This window comes from Dama dama, chromosome 14, assembly GCF_033118175.1.
Source record: "Dama dama isolate Ldn47 chromosome 14, ASM3311817v1, whole genome shotgun sequence".
NCBI classification, from domain to species: domain Eukaryota; kingdom Metazoa; phylum Chordata; class Mammalia; order Artiodactyla; family Cervidae; genus Dama; species Dama dama.
In genome coordinates this window covers 40,677,716-40,694,997 of record NC_083694.1, presented here as the reverse complement: position 1 = coordinate 40,694,997, position 17,282 = coordinate 40,677,716, and the positions used below count along the sequence as shown (strand labels likewise).

The 17,282-nt window shown below is 41.8% G+C and overlaps 1 protein-coding gene across 1 annotated transcript; it reads right to left on the bottom strand.

Annotated features, from left to right (window-relative positions):
- Nucleotides 1–12,267: 12,267 nt before the first annotated feature.
- Nucleotides 12,268–12,709, bottom strand: LOC133069620 (large ribosomal subunit protein eL30-like). The gene has a single exon (XM_061161227.1). It carries the CDS (start codon nt 12,666–12,668, stop codon nt 12,321–12,323), a length of 348 nt encoding a protein of 115 aa, XP_061017210.1. The 5' UTR covers nt 12,669–12,709; the 3' UTR covers nt 12,268–12,320.
- Nucleotides 12,710–17,282: the final 4,573 nt, after the last annotated feature.

Below are 17,282 nucleotides of genomic sequence, written 5' to 3'. Positions count from 1 at the left end.
GGAAGCCTGGCGTGCTGCAGTCCATGGAGTCGCAAAGAGTCCGACAGGACTGAGTGACTGAACAACAACAACAATCTTGCAAATATTTCCTGGAATGGACAACCTCAGGGAGGGGCGGGGTTCCCGGAGGCAGGTTATTATGTATGATTATAACAACAAAAGCAACTAAAAGCAAAGGTTAAAGTCAAAGAAACAGAGCTATCATGGAGTCAGAATTGGCTCTCCCCTGCAACACTATCACTCAGTGAACTCCAAGAGTTTTTGGACCTCTGTGCTAGGAATCAAAGATAAAGACAAAAATACATTTTAAATTAGGCTTCACTGCTTTAATTTCAATTTGGAAAGACATTTTGGAATGCTTCCATAAAACAAGCAAGGAAACATATTACGCCAAAGATCCCTCTGTCATTTTAAAATGCAAGAAGCCATCTTCATGGTGATTTACTATAGTTAGCTGTTAGATGCCTTTTTATCACAATTGCTTAGATTTAATTCAATTCAGTGGATATTAGGAGATGCCCATCAAGTATTACTAACTCGGTACTGAGAATATGAAGCAAAACTCATAAAAACTGAATGGTGTATTCCACATAAATGACTCTAATATTATGAGGGCTTCTCTGGTAGCTCAACTGGTAAAGAATCCGCCTGCAATGCAGGAGACCTGGGTTACTTAGATCCCTTAGTCGGGAAGATCCCCTGGGGAAGGGCATGGCAACCCACTCCAGTATTCTTGGGCTTCCCAGGTGGCTCAGCTGTAAAGAATCCACCTGCAATGCGGGAGACCTGGGTTTGATCCCTGAGTCAGAAAGATCCCCTGGAGAAGGCCATGGCAACCCACTCCAGTATTCCTGACTGGAGAAACCCATGGACAGAGGAGGCTGGCGGGCTATGGTCCATAGTGTCGCCCAGAGTTGGACATGACTGAAGTGATTTAGCACATAGCACACCCCTGTGTGCCAGTCAGTGGTTAAGAATCCGCTTGCCAATTCAGAGGATACAGGTTCAACCCCTAGTCCAGGAAGATTCCACATGCCAGGAGGCAATTACGCCTGCGCGACAACTAAGCCTGGGCAGCAACTACTGAGCCCACATGCTCTAGAGCCTGTGCTGGGAAACAAAAGAAGCCATCTCAATGAGAAGCCCGCACACCACAACTAGAGAGTAACCCCCACTCACCATAACTAGAGAAAGCCTGAGCACAACCAAAAATAAAAATAAATAAAATTTTAAAAAAGAAGTGAATAGTAACCCGCCCCAAAATTGTTTTTAAGTCATACCCAAAGAAGCAGCTTATTATAAGGATAATTTTTGAATAAGTGTGATGAATAGTTCCTGAAATTATTTGATAACCCACTTAAGAAAGGGAGGGAGTCCAGACATAGAGAACAGACTTGTGGTTGCCATGGGGGAAGGATGGATTGGGAGTTTGCAATTAGAGGATGAAAACTACTATATATAGAATGGATAAAGAGCAAGGTCCTACAGTATAGCAGGGGGAACTTTATTCAATATCCTGTGATAAACCATGATGGAAAAAATATGAATAATAATGTATATATATGTATAAGTGAATCACTTTGCTGTACAGCAGAAATTAACACCACATTGTAAATCAGCTGTATTTGAATAAAATAAATTTTAAAACAAGAAAGGGAGTAAGTCAAAAGATTTAAATTTCTGGCTAATTTACATTAAATACTGACACTGATGGAGTTAACATGAAATAACACACTATGATGACAGTAAAACCAAACTGATGAATGTGTGTCATCAATTCAGTGTTACCATTAATCAAGCATAAGAAAACTTAAGATGCTCTGAAATCTCCCAGTTTACCTCTGAAACTTCTTAGAAATAGCCCCAAGGGATTTCCCTGGCAGTCCAGGGGTTAAGACTCCCTCTTCCACTCTAGGGGGCATGGGTTCAATCCCTCATCAGGTGACTAAGATCCCACATGCCTCGGTATGGTCAAGAGAAAGTGAAAGTTGCTCAGTCCTGTCCGACTCTTTGCAACCCCATGGCCTGTACAGTCCGTGGAATTCTCCAGGCCAGAATACTGGAGCGGCTAGCCTTTCTCTTCTCCAGGGGATCTTCCCAACCCAGGGATCAAACCCAGGCCTCCCGCATTACAGGTGGATTCCTTACCAACCAAGCTATCAGGGAAGCCCTATGGTCAAGAGGAAGAAAGAAGCAAAGAAAGAAGGAAGAAAGAAACAGCCCTAAGTTTAAAAACAGTCTTGAAGTTTACATATCCTTACCAATAATGTTAATGGAGATATTATACCTGATTGCATCAGAGGTACTCTTATGACTCAGTAGTTCAGTTCAATCGTTCAGTCGTGTCCAACTCCTTGCAACCCCATGGACAGCAGCACGCCAAGCCTCCCTGTCCATCACCAACTCCTGGAGTTTACTCAAACTCATGTCCATTGAGTCGGTGATGCCATCCAACCGTCTCATCCTCTGCTGTCCCCTTCTCCTCCCACCTTCAATCTTTCCCAGCATCAGGGTCTTTTCAAATGAGTCAATTCTTTGCATCAGGTGGCCAGAGTATTGGCGCTTCAGCTTCATAAGTTTGAGTGAATTCCGGGAGTTGCTGATGGACAGGGAGGCCTGGCATGCTGCAGTCCATGGGGCTGCAAGGAGTTGGACATGACTGAGCAACTGAACTGAACTGAACTGATGAAGAGGTGATGAGTATGTTGCAGAAAAAACTTATTTAGAGGCAGTTAATAAAATTGTTATTTTTCTGATTTTTTTTTTTGAAATTGACATTTGAGGCTAATTTTGTATTCTGTTTTCTTAAAGAAAACTTCCAAAATTGTTTGTTTTAGGTACTACAAAACCTAGATCTATCCTTGATATCATTTAAATTAGCAACTTAACACAATTTACTTAGTCACTTATTTCTCAGGAGGAGCTGTCATTTAGCTTTCTAACTAATGAAGTGGATGATGGGATTTTTATTTTGCTTGGGGGATTCTATTTGGCTCCGCTGAAGTTAACATGGCAATGTCGTCTTATTCCCATTTTACAGATGAGGAGACTGAGTTTCAGAAAGGGTAAGTGCAGGTCACAAAGTTGGTTAGTGACAGAGTCAAGCTGAGGACAGATATCTTTGGTAGTGAAGAATGAGTCTCAGTACGGAAGGGTATGGTATATAGAGAAGAATGGAAAAATGCTAAAAGGGAGGTTGAAAAAATTGGTGATAATAATAAAACACTTATATATGTTTACAATGGGTCAGACAATGTTCTAAGTACTTTACATAGCTCAACTCATTGATTTTCACAACATACGTAAGAGCTACCATTCTTATTCCCATAATTATTATTATTTTGGCCATTTGGCATGTGAGATCTTATTTCCCTAACCAGGGATCAAACCCATGCCCCCTGCAATAGAAGCAAGGAGTCCTAACCCTGGATTGCCTGGGAAGTCCCTTATTCCAATTTTACATGTGAGGCATTTTAGACATAAATTATCTTATTTACCTACATTAAGTAACTTGCCCGAGATCACAGAGTTAGTATTGATAGAATGTTTGTATGCTCGCTAAGTCGTATCCAACTCTCTTCCGACCACATGCACTGTAGCCCGCCAGGCTGCTCTGTCCATAAGATTTTCTAGGCAAGAACACTGGAACAGGTTGCCATTTCCTTCTCCCGGGGATCTTCCTGACTCAGGGTTCCAACCCTCATCTCTTGTGTCTTCTGCATTGGCATTCAGATTCTTTATCATTGCACCACATCTATAAATTTTAGGACAGTTTTTAAACTTCTTCAAACTTTTTTCTTTCTTTCCTTTTTTAGACCACACTGAGGCATGTTGGATCTTAGTTACCTGAACAGGGATTGAACCCATGTCCCCTGCATTGGCAGGTGGATTCTTAATCACTGGACCACCAGGGAAGTCAGAATTCAAAGTCTGGCTGCAGAGTCTATACTTGGAATTGTAAACTCTTGCTGGAGAACGTTTAATATTTCCCACATAATGAATCATTTCATCCTGGGTCAACTTTGCTGCTTCATAAAATGTTGCACCTTGTTCCTCATGCACACATCTCCTACATCTGCTACCTTGGCCACTAGAACACCAGGAGACTACATCTATGAGAAAACTCTCAATTACTCATTTCTTCATCCCTTCCATAAACACTTTGTACTTGTACGTGCCAGGTTGTTTGTAACCCAGGGACACTTAAGATGCTATGAAGTTAAACTTTGCATATTCCAAGGCTCCATACAAACAGCAGTTTTATCCCTAGGTCCAGGTCACTGGTCCTAAATTCAGATGTGTTGGTTTCTAATTATAAGAGTGAGGTGAGGAAAGAACTTGACAAAAAGGGAGTTGAAAACACAACTCTCAGTCTTCGGATTCTGTGAGTTACATGTTTTTTTCTCAAGGCTCCACATCATCTCCCATGATAAGGCACGGCCTCCAGGACAAGATGTGCCAGATTCTGGTTTTGACTTGCCAACCAGCTGGGTCAAATAAAAAACTTGATTAAGACCACTATTATATGTCAATTATACCTCAGTAAAACTGAAATGAAAACATAAGCTCAGTGTTTCTATTGTTCGTAAAGAAACTTCATGGATTTTGATTCTGCATCTCTCAAGTTTTTATTTAAAAGAAGCACTGATCAAAGATCTTTCCATGAAATCACTAGCAGATGTTGGCGCTTCAGACAACCAGCAAGAAAGGTTCATCCTTAGCAAAAGAATACCTCTGTTACCTACATACTCTGCTGCTGCTGCTAAGTTGCTTCAGTCGTGTCCGACTCTGTGCAACCCCATAGACGCCAGCCCACCAGGCTCCCCATCCCTGGGATTCTCCAGGCAAGAACACTGGAGTGGGTTGCCATTTCCTTCTCCAATGTAGGAAAGTGAAAAGTGAAAGTGAAGATGCTCAGTCGTGTCTGACTCTTAGTGACCCCACAGACTGCAGCCTACCAGGCTCCTCCATCCATGGGATTTTCCAGGCAAGAGTACTGGAGTGGGGTGCCATTGCCTTCTCCATCTACATACTCTGGATGCACTTAAAGAAAAAAGAAGGAAGAGGATGGGGAGAAGGACAAGCAATTCAATTTGGCTTGTAATAAAAATGTAATTACTTAGAATAAGATTCTTGTTTGTGTTTTTTTCTTAATTTTAATAGCTTTATTGAATTGCAATCTACATACCATAAAATTCACCTATTATAAAGTGTACCGTGTGATCATTTTTAGTCCATCTATAGTTGTGCAACCATCCTCACCATCTAATTTCAGAGCAAGTTCATCACTTCAAAAAGTCCCCTCAATCCTGCTTGCTGACTTTTACTATTTTACTTTATATATAAAAAATTATTTATTTAGCTGCCTCAGGTCTTAGTTGCAGAATTGTTTACTTATGACATGTGAACACAGCTGCAGCATGTGGAGTCTAGTTCCCTAACCAAGGATTAAACCTAGGCCCCCTGCGTTGGGAGTGCTGAGTCTTAGCCACTGGGCCACCTCGGAAGTCCCACTATTGTTATTTTATAACCTCTTCTTCTGGAATTTCAGACCTTGACCTCAGTAGATACACTTAAGATGAATGCTGTTTATGATTGCACTGCAGTTTGCAGGATCTTCTTTCCAGGCCTGGGATTGAACCGGGGCAGGCAGTAGAAGCATTAAGTCCTAACCACTGGACCGCCAGGGGATTCCCAATGAATGCTTTCTATATTGACTCTTTTTTCTTCCCAGGGCAAGAAGCTCTACTTTATTTTCTGAGATCTTTTACAGGATATTATTTCCCCTAATTTTCCTGGCCTCCCTTCTTTTGAAAGTTCTTCAGTTTGCCACAGATGACAGGTTGTTTCTGAGACTTACCTGATGCACTCATTAGTATTCCATTATATCTTCTGGGTGCAGTATTTTGGGCCCTTTGCAAAACAGTCTTCTAACCAGTAACAATAAACAAGCTTTGGTTCCGATTGTTTAACAGGTACATTTCCAATCCTATCTCCCTCCATGAACATGTTTTCAGTGAATATAAAAATCAGTAGCCATAAAATTAGGTGAATCTTTCTTTTTTTTCCATGAGGAGTTGTAGATTTACCTCATCACTTTGAAGAGTGTTTATCTATGAATAAAAGTAAAGAAATGATCACCATGGAAATCAGGACAATGACCTCACTAGACATAAAGGACAGGGTTGTGATTGAGAGGTGACTAAGGTCTACTAATGCAGGATTCCTTGGAACGTGATGAATACACAGGCTTACCTTATAATCATCTTTATGCATATTTCTGTATATGTATTAGATTTCACAAGAAAACATTTTTTTTAAATAGAGAAAAAAAGATACCCCTAGAGAAATGGATAAGAGTTAAAGATCTTTCACTGTTTGTTCTGCTATTTTTATTGTTGGCACAATTTTCCAGAAACAAAGGCACTATCTCCGTGATTAAGTCCAGTTGCAGAGAAATGTTCTAGAACATCACTTAAAAAGCTGTTTCTCAGAATTGTGCAAACTAAAACTGTATCCTGGAACCTCATACACGTTTTCCTATCTCTTAAAACATAGATATAATGTTGATGAAAACGTGATTCTTACGTGATTGCAAAAAATTGAAATGCGTGTATGTTTTACAGTTTACATCATTGATTTGCCTTCTTTGTAATGGTTCTATTTCCTTTCCAATTGCTCTTTTTTTAAAAAAATTATTTATTTATTTGGCTGCATCAGGTCTCAGTTGCAGCATGTGGGATCTTTGTTGTGACATACGTGGTCAGCAGTTGCCTCGAAGGCTTAGTTGTCCCGAGGCATGCGGGATCTTATTTCCCTAACCAGGGATCAAACCTGTGTCCCTGCATTGCAAGGGGATTCTTAACCATTGGACCACCTCAACTGTTCTTAAACACACACGCTGCTGGAAGTTGCCAGAGGCAGGAATATGCTGTCTTTATCCTTCCCTCATATTGAACTTATAGCCTTATAAAACAAAACAAATTATACTTTTTTGAATGCTTTCCCAAATTCAGTGTATAAATTTTTTTTGCCTCTGTTGGGTCTGTTGTGATGTCAGCCAGGTCACATTTGAAGCTACTGGAAATATTAAGAGAGGAGAAGTAGGGGAATGGGACACAATTAGTATTTTTTTAGTTTGTGATATACTTCACTCTTCTCCCCAACCCCCTTTTTTTTAATTAAAAAAATATTTTTTCAAAACCCCTTGAATCTGGTGTGAGTGACTTATTCCTCTGTGAGGTGGTTTCCTCTATCATGTTCCATTCTTATGCTTGCTGACACATTTATCAGTACTTTTCTAAGAGCAGAGAGAGAGGAAAGTAGGTGACATGATGAAAATATAGACAATAGGAGTTTTATGCAGATAATACTTTTCACTTAATGAGGAAATGTAGATACTGACTTTGAGAGTGGTTCATCTGATTGCAAACATGTTAAATCTTGTTTTTATTCAAATTCAACTGTTCATTAGGTTTTAAAAATTAAGTGAAACTTTTAATATTAAATTTTAAGTACATAAAACAGGAATAGAATTTTTTTATTGAAAAGAGATGAAGTCAGCTCATTTGGCTGTAAAATGAAATGTGGGGTCAAGATGATCCGGCTTTTCAAGGGATCATGTTTTAAAATGTGGGGAAATACAGACATTAGTTAAGATCATTGGGAGGAAGGCTGCTGAGTAGATTATCTTCAGAATACCTGCCTGTTTCAGTGAGTCAGAGCAATCCCTCCAAACCAGAAGTAACAGTCTCTTTATCCTGTTGGTTTCTCTAGTGCTTTCCTGGAACTTTTCTGCATGTGTGTGTGTGTGTGTGTGTGTGTGTGTGTGTGTGTGTGTGATCTTAGTTCTCTGACTGGGGATTGAACCCAGGCTTTCGGCAGTGAAGGTGCAGAGTCCTAACCACCAGACTGCAAGGGAATTCCTCCTTATAATTTCTTTTATGACACTTAACACTTTGTGGGCTTCCCTGATAGATCAGTTGGTAAAGAATTTGTCTGCAATACAGGAGACCCCAGTTCGATTCCTGGGTTGGGAAGATCCTCTGGAGAAGGGATAGGCTACCCACTCCAGTATTCTTGGGCTTCCCTTGTGGCTCAGCTGGTAAAGAATCTGCTTGCAATGCAGGAGATCTGGGTTGGATCCCTGAGTTGGGAAGATCCCCTGGAGAAGGGAAAGGCTACCCACTCCAGTATTCTGGCCTGGAGAATTCCGTGGACTGTATAGTCCATGGGGTCGCAAAGAGCTGGACACGACTTAGCACCTTTCACTAACACTTTGTACCATTTCTTATAGTTGTGTATGTGTTCTGGAATTTGTTTTTTAACTTTTACATTTTTTAATTTTATTGAAGTATACTTGATTTACAATGCCATGTTAGTTTCAGGTGTTCAGCACAGTGATTCAGCTATATAAATATATATGTGTATATACATATATTATTTTTCATATTATTTTCCCTTATAGGCTATTGCAAAATATTGAGTATAATATTGTGCTATACATAGATCCTATTTTATATATAGTAGTGTGTATCTGGGGCTTTCCTGGTGGCTCAGATGGTAAAGAATCCACCTGCAATGCGGGAGACCTGGGTTCAATCCCTGGGCTGGAAAGATCCCATGGAGGAGGGCATGGCAACCCACTCCAGTATTCTTGCCTGGAGAATCCCATGGACAGAGGAGCCTGGCGGGCTACAGTCCATGGGGTCACAAAGAGTCGGACACGACTGACCGACCAAGCCCAGCACAGCACAGTGTGCGTCTGATGACCCCAACCTCCTAGTTTTTCCCTTCCTCCCCTTTCCTTTCTGGTAACCATAAGTTTGTTTTCTATGCCTGTGGGTCTATTTCTGTTTTGTAAATAAATTCATTTGTACTTTTTTTTTTTCAATTCCACATATAAGTGATATCATATGATAATTTATCTTTTTCTGTCTTGCTTACTTCACTTAGTATGATAATCTCTAGTTGCATCCATGTTGCTGTAAATGGCATTTTTTCTTTCTTTTATATGGCTAAGTAGTATTACACTTATATATGTATCACATTGTCTTTTCCTATTCTTCTGTTGATGGACATTAGGTTGTTTCTATGTCTTGGCTATTGTAAATAGTGCTGCAGTCAACATTGGGGTGCATGTATCTTTTTGAATTACAGTTTTCTCCGGATATATATATGCCCAGGAGAATTGTGGATGTGTTTGATTTCTCTCCTTGACTGTATCTTATGGGTTCGAGAACACTTAGCATGTCTTATTCACCAGTTCATCTTTGTATCTTGCATAGTGCTTTGCTCATCATAGGCTTACTCAGTTCATGAATAGATGACAGACTGAGTCAGCAGCACTGGTTTTCTTTCTTGGCTTTGGTTAACCACATCTGCTGAGCATATCAAACAACCCCAGACATGAGGCAAAACCAAGTAATCTTATGAAAATAAAACCATACTCCAAGCAAGAGAAATTCTGAATCTTAAGCCCAAGTATGAATCAGAATAGACAAATTTCAAGTAGTTCACTCTTAGAGACATTAAGTCAATCACAGGCATTACCTGTGATGATAGGCAGAAATGATACTTAATGATCTACAAGCCTTCATGAAACAGTAGACATTCTATGATGGTATCATTTTTGGCAAGAAGACAGTGAAAAATCTCGAAAATTGCTCACATCAAATCCACAGCAGTAGCAAACAAGATATAGTCTTTAGAGGCTTTCTAAAAGAAAAAGCTTGCTACTATTTTCCTTTCAAGAGGAAATGTTCGTATGTGCTAGTAACTTCAGTCGTGTCTGGTTCTTTGCGACCCTATGGACTGTAGCCCACCAGGCTTCTCTGTCCATGGAATTGTCCAGGCAAGAATACTGGAGTGGGTTGCCACACCCTCCTCCAGGGGGTCTTCTTCACCCAGGATCAAATCCTCGTCTCCTGCATTGGCAGGCAGATTCTTTACCACTAGTGCCCCTCGGGAAGCCTTTTCCAATTCATAAGATAAGAAGGTAAAGGATTCAAAGAAGACATCAACAATATACAGAATCTACTTTTCCCTAAATATTCAAAAAGTTCCTTCTCTACCAATAATACCCATTAAAATACAAGACAGACTGTTACTTCTTCCACAACGAAAGGCAAAACACTTTTATCAACTTCTTCTAGCTACCATCCCATTTATTTGCTCTCTTGCCACGAAACTTCTCTAAAACATTTTTTTTTTTTTCATTTTAGTTTATTTTGGCTGTGCTGGGACTTAGCTGTGGAGCACGTGCTCTAGAGTGCACAGGCTCAGTAGTTGCAGAGCTCGGGCTCTCTAGTTGTGGTGCACAGGCTGCATCTTGGTTCCTAGTTCTCCGACCTGAGATTGAACCCCACCCCCTGCGTTGGAAGGTGGGTTCTTGACCACTGGACCACTAGGAAAGTCCCCTGCCACAAAACTTCTTGAGAGAGTCGTCTATCCTTGTATTCTTTCCTACATACACCCTGATCAGGTTCCTGCCCCATCAATCCACCAAAACTGCTACGAAAGTCATGAAAGAGCTGCTTTTTGGTAAATTCAATGGACAATCTCCATCTTCATCTTGAGTCACTTAGCAGCGTTTGAAACAACTGATTATTACCGCTTTCCTTCAACACTTTGTTCACTTGACTTAGCAGATACCACAGTCTCCTGGTTTTCCACCAACTACAGACAAGTCATTTCCCTTTGCTGATTTCTTTCCACTCCTTGTTTCTTCATATTGGATGTCCCAGGGATCAATCTGGAGACCTCTTTTCTTACTGGGCTTCCCTGGTGGCTCAGATGGTAGAGATTCTGCCTGCAATGCAGGAGACCCAGGTTTGATCCCTGGGTTAGGAAGCTCCACTGGAGAAAAGAATGGCTACCCACTCCAGTATTCTTGCCCAGAATATTCCATGGACAGGGGAGCCCTTACAGTGCATGGGGTTGAAACGAGTCAGACACGACTGAGTGACTAACAGTTTCAAATTCTTACTACAGTCACTCATCTCATCTCATGACTTTGGATTTCATCTATGCATCAGAGATGCTCAACTGATATCTCTAGTCTGGATCTGTCTCCAGATCTGTATGGCCAGCCACCTACTTGACATCTTTACTTCGAAGTCTAGTAGATATCTTAGACTTAATATGCCCCAAACTGAACTCTTAATCTTCTCCCCCTTAAAGTCTACTCCACCCATAGTCCTCCCCATCTCAATGAATGGCAACTTCTCTTTCTAATAGTAGTTGGAATCATCCTTGACTTCTCTCATTTCTCATTTATTCTCCTGCCCCACTCCCAATTTCTGTTGGCTGTTTCTTCAAGACATATCCAGAGTGGCTGATTCACTTTGCTGTGCAGCTTTATGTGGCATTGTAAAGCAAGTATACTCCAATCTAAAATTTTTTTTAAAAAATCCACTTCTCTCTGCCTTCATTGCTGCCACCTTGGTTTGAGCCCTCAGCACCTCTTATCTGTACCACTGCATCTCTCATCTAACTGGTCTCTGTGCTTCTCTCTCGTGTTCCCTACAGTCTGTTTTCAATGTCGCATCGAGAGATCCTTTTAAAACACCAGGAGATCAGATCACCTCTCTATTCAAAATATTCCAATAGGTCCCATCTTAGAGTAACAAGCCACAGCCACCACCTTCTACTTTCCCTAACACTCATTCTTCTTTGGCCACACTGGCCACTTGCCAGACCTATTCCTGACTCAGGGCTTTCTATTCCATCTACTCCTCATGCTCTCCCTCTGATGTCTACTTGGTTCACTTCTTCCATCCCTTCAAGTCTTTCTTCAAATGCTACTTTCTGAGTTAGATCTACTCTGACAACCTTTTTTCTAAATTAATTTTTTAATTGGAGTATCATTGATTTATATTGTTGTCTTAGTTTCTACTGTACAGCAAAGTGAATCAGCCATATATTTACACATGTGTGTGTGTGTGCTAAGTCGCTTCAGTTGTGTCTGACTCTGTGTGACCCCCATGGACTGCAGCCCACCAGGCTCCTCTGTTCATGGGGTTCTCTAGGCAAGAATACTGGAGTGGTTTGCTGTGCCCTCCTGCAGGGGATTTTCCCAACCTAGGGATCGAACCTGCACCTCTTACGTCTAACTTGCATTGGCAGGTGGGTTCTTTACCACTAGCATCACCTGGGAAGCCACATCCACTCTCTTCTAGACTCCATTCCTATATAGGTCATTACAGAGCCCCGAATAGAGTTCCCTGGGCTATACAATAGGTTCTTTTTTTTTTTTTTTTTTTAACAGTGTTTTTAAAACAAGCTCTGGCCAGTTTTATTAAAGAAAAATTGTACATGATTTACTTTTCACCAGTCTGTTCTGGCATGCTTCTAATAATATCAGAATCACCTGGATCAATGATAGCCAGTGTGCATACTCTGTAGTATTTTCCACATGCTGTGCCCAATTCAATATTATTGCCACTGTAGTGATGGACACCAGTTTTGGCCAACATGGCGTAATACTCTATTTCAGATTTCCTCAAGGCTGGGCAGTTGTTGGCGAGGATGACCAGTTTCGCTTTGCCTTGTCTGATCATTTTCAGAGTCTGTTTGTACCCCAGCACGTACTTTCCACTTTTCATAACCAGCTGGAGCCTAGAGTTGATCGACTCCAGTGACTTTTTCGTCTTCTTTGTGGCCACCATCTTCCTGCTTTAGATGCAGGACGCCCCCAACCAAGAGCAGCTGCCAAGATGGCTGGGGAGTGAGAAAGGCAATAGGTTCTTATTATTAGTTACTTTTTATATAAGTAGCGTGTACATGTCAATCCCAGTCTTCCAGTTTATCCCCCACCCCATTATCCCCTTTGGTCACCATAAGTGAGTTCTCTACATCTGTGACTCAATTTCTGTTTTGTAAAGAGGTTCATTTCTATGACCATCCTCTTTAAAATAGAAACACTGATCTCCAGCATTATTCCCCTTTTTGGACTTATTTTAATCTACAGCACTTATGTTGGCAGACAGAAGAGGGCTTGGCACTGAGCCTGCGGCTCTACAATATTTAAAGCTTGGGGGGAGAAAGCAGCAAATGAACCTAAACAAGAGCTTTCATTGAGGCAAGAGGAAACCCAGGAAACTGTGACCTCATGGAAGGCAATAATGGGGAAAGTGTTTTAGAAGTGCTCATCTGGATTGAATGCGACTGAGACGCTGATAAATACTGGACACAGAAGTGAGACTGGTCTTAGGAGATCTCAAGAAGAGAATTTTCTCACAATGGCACAGACAGAGGATAGACTGGACTGAAGGGTAAGGGAGGAATGGAGATAATACGTATATATGTGTGCTCAGGCGTGTTCCACTCTTTTGAGACTCTGTGGACTGTAGCTGCCAGGCTCCTCTGTCCATGGGATTCTCCAGGCAAGAATACTGGAGTAGGTTGCCATTACCTTCTCCAGGGGATCTTCCAGACCCAGTGATCAAACCTGTATCTCTTACATCTCCTGCATTGGCAGGTGGATTCCTTACTACTACGTCACTTGGGAAACCTGGAAACAACACGCAAAATACCTTTTGAGATGTTTTGCTGTCAAGGGAAGCAAAGAAAAGAGGCATAGCTCAAAGCAGATGTAGGGTCAAGGTAGGGTTTTTAAAGTTAGTGTTCCTAGAGCAGAAATGTGTCCAGTAGGGAGACAGAAAATGGTGGTGCAGAAGAAAGAGGATAAATCTTGGACCAAAGTCCTTAAGAAGATGGGAGGGGGAGGAATCCAGAGTTCAGTGCAAGTGTTGACCGTTGATGAAAGTGAAAGTGTTAGTTGCTCAGTTGTGTCCCACTCTTTGCGACCCCATGGACCCCATAGCCCACCAGGTTCCTCTGTCCATGGTATTCTCCAGGCAAGAATACTGGAGTGGGTTACTATTTCCTTCTCTAGGGAATCTTCCTGATGCAGTGATTGAACCCAGGTTTCCCACGCTGCTAGCGGATTCTTTACCATCTGAGCTACCAGCTAGTAGTGTTACCTGATGGTTCAGTGAGTAAAGAACATACCTGCAATGCAGGAGACATAGGAGATGCAGGTTCGATCCCTGGTTGGGAAGATCTCCTGGAGAAGGAAATGGCAATCCACTCCAGTATTTTTGCCTGGGAACTAAATAAAATACATTTTTTAAAAAATTTAAAAATAAAAAGTTTAAAAAAAAGTGGTGAGACAGCTTTAAAGGTGAGTTCTGTCAGAAATTCCAAATGTCATAAATTAGACTTCCCTGGTGGATCAGTGGTAAAGAATCTGCCTGCCAGTGCTGGAGACGCGGATTCAACCTCTGGTCTGGGAAGATCCCACGTGCCACGGAGCAACTAAGTGCGTGTGATACAACTACTGAGCCAGCACTCTAGGGCCCAGGAACCACAACTACCAAGCCCATGCGCTGCAACTACTGAAGTCCATGTGCCCTAGAGCCTGGGGTCCACAACATTACATGCCACAACAAGAAGCCTGAGCATCACAACTAGAGAGTAGCCCCGACTCATGGCAACTGGAGAGAAAAGGCCATGCAGCAAAAAGACCCAGCACAGCTGAAAGCAAATAAATACAATTATTTTAAGAGGTCATAAATCATAAAATGTTAAAGCAGGATAGGACATGGAACTCCTAGTAAACAAAATACTGTGGCATAATCTTCACAGTATCACTACTCAGTAAATAGTAATTTATCTTGTGTTTTTTGAATACTCATTTTGTGCTAGATATTGTGTCCTTGTAATACATAGTCAGAGATATTTGGGTGATAGGGAAAGAATTCAGAAGGAAGATTCCTAATCATTTCCCCATTTCATTTGGGGCAGCCCATTTAATGTTAACAGTTTTACTTTCTCCAACAACAGAATGAAAAGGATATTTCCTATGATATTTGAATATTATTATGGTGGAATGTTTGTGCCCCCTTTCAAGTTCATACGTTGAAACCCCACCAACATAATGGTATTACTTTGGGAGGTTATTAGGATTAGGGCTTCCCTGGTGGATCAGATGATAAAGAATCTGCCCACAGACCAGGGTTCAATCCCTGGTCAGAAAGATTGCCTGGAGAAGGGAATGGCTACCCACTCCAGAGTTCTGACAAAACATGGTCCACAGGAGAAGGGAATGGCAAACGACTTCAGTATTCTTACCTTGAGAACCCCAGGAACAGTATGAAAAGGCAAAAAGATATGACACTGAAAGATGAACTCCCCAGGTCGGTAAGTGCCCAATATGCTACTGGAGAAGAGTGGAGAAATAACTCTGGAAAGAATGAAGAGACAGAGCCAAAGCAAAAACAATGCCCACTTGTGGATGTGACTGGTGATGAAAATAAAGTCCGATGCTACAAAGGACAATGTTGCAGAGGAACCTGGAATGTTAGGTCCATGAATCAAGGTCAATTGGAAGTGGTCAAATAGGAGATGGCAAGAGTGAACATCCACATTTTAGGAATCAGGCTCCTCTGTCCATGGGATTTCTAGACAAGAATACTGGAGTGGGTTGCCATTTCCTCCTCCAAGGGATCTTCCTGACCCAGGGATGGAATCTGCATCTCTCACGCCTCATGCATTGATTGGCAGGCAAGTTCTTTACCACTAGTGCCATCCATGAAATTAGCCATAATAGATTAGTGGTTGTCTCAAGAGAGGGGAGGGGAAAATGGGGAGTGACTGTTAACAGGCATAGGGTTTCTTTCCGGGGTGATGAAATGTTCTGGAATTAGTGATGATGGTTGAATAACTGTAAATTTTCTAAGACCACTGTATACTTTAAATGGGTGAATTATATGGAACACAAATTATATTGCAATGACTATGTTAAATGTACTAAAATACCAGTCGCCAGGAATCTAACTTCTGACTTACACAGAACTCCTCTCTTGGAGAGCAGAAAATATGCAAAGACATGCGGTCTAATTTTACTTAAGAATTCCTTACATACCTAGCTGTCAGGTTACTATTTTAAGTAAGTAGCAGAAAGAAAATTGTGACTCTTTTAATTCTGGAATGCAATTTTAAAAATTATGGTGAAGTAAACCATTCCAAACAGTATATTCTTCATACAAGGCAAAATCTGTAATTTCATGATACTGTTAAATGTTGACCGCTGTTTAGATTTGCATATTATAAAATATTTGCATTCTTCAGAGACTAGATTGATGGTTGCCAGAGGCGGACAGGGCGTGGGCAAAATGGAGGTCAAAGGGTACAAACTCAGTTATAATAGTCCCTGGGAATGTAATGTACAGCATGGAGACTATAATTAGCAATACTGTAGCATACATTTGAAAGTTGCTAAGAGAATAATTCTTTAAAGTGCTCATTCCAAGGGAAAAAAACCCCACGAAACTATGTGTGGTGATGGATGTTAACTTAAAATTAAGTGGTTATTATTTCCCAATATATACATATGTCAAATCATTGTTGTACACCTAAAACTAGTATGTTGCTATGTCAATTACTTTTATTTCAATTAAAATTTTTTGCATTCTTGTTCAGGTAAGGACGATGGTTTCTTTTTCTTGGCTCCACAAGTCTGCCTTGTATATGCACTTCATAATTTTCTTGGTCTCAAACCGATTTATACTTTCAAATTTGCCATCACTTTGTTTTTGGGGTTTTTTTGCCATCACTTGGGAACACACTTTTTTCTTTTAAAAAATCTGAAACTCTCTAAAAGGACAAAGCAAAATGAAGTTCTATTTGTGTTAAAGTTTTCTTCTAAATGGGCTTTCTCTGGGGAGGTGGAAGAGTCTACGTTGAAGTTTTTCAAAATGTGAGCGGTTAGAATGGTAGTGAACGCTGGCCCCAGAAAGCAAACATTTTTCGTTTTCTTTTATTTCGTTTGGGCAGCATCGTGGCTAGTCCAGGCGTTTGTGAGACGCTAAAGGGAAAAACCTGGAAGCTGAGGAGCCGCTGCGGGCCAGGGTCGCGGCCAGGCGTCCCCTTCTGGCCAACCTTCCCGTTGTGGGTGCAGCCATCCAGCTCCAGCCCCGCGGCCTCCGCCATCGCCCGGCCGCGTGGCGGTCCCGGGAATCTACCTGGGCCAGGCCTGCCGCGCCCCCGCCCGCGCCGTCGCCATGGCACCGCGCCGCCCCGCCCCCTCGGCGCTCCGCCGGCCCGCCCGCGGCCCCCCTCGCCCCTCCCTCTGTCCCGCGCTGCTGCGGGGGAGAGGGTGGGGCGGAGGCGGGAGGAGACGCCGGCGAGAGGAAATAGGCGGTGCGACGCCCGCGGCCCATTGGCTGCCTCATGCTAGGGCCAGAAGCCCCGCCTCTCCGGAGGGGTCACGTGATCCC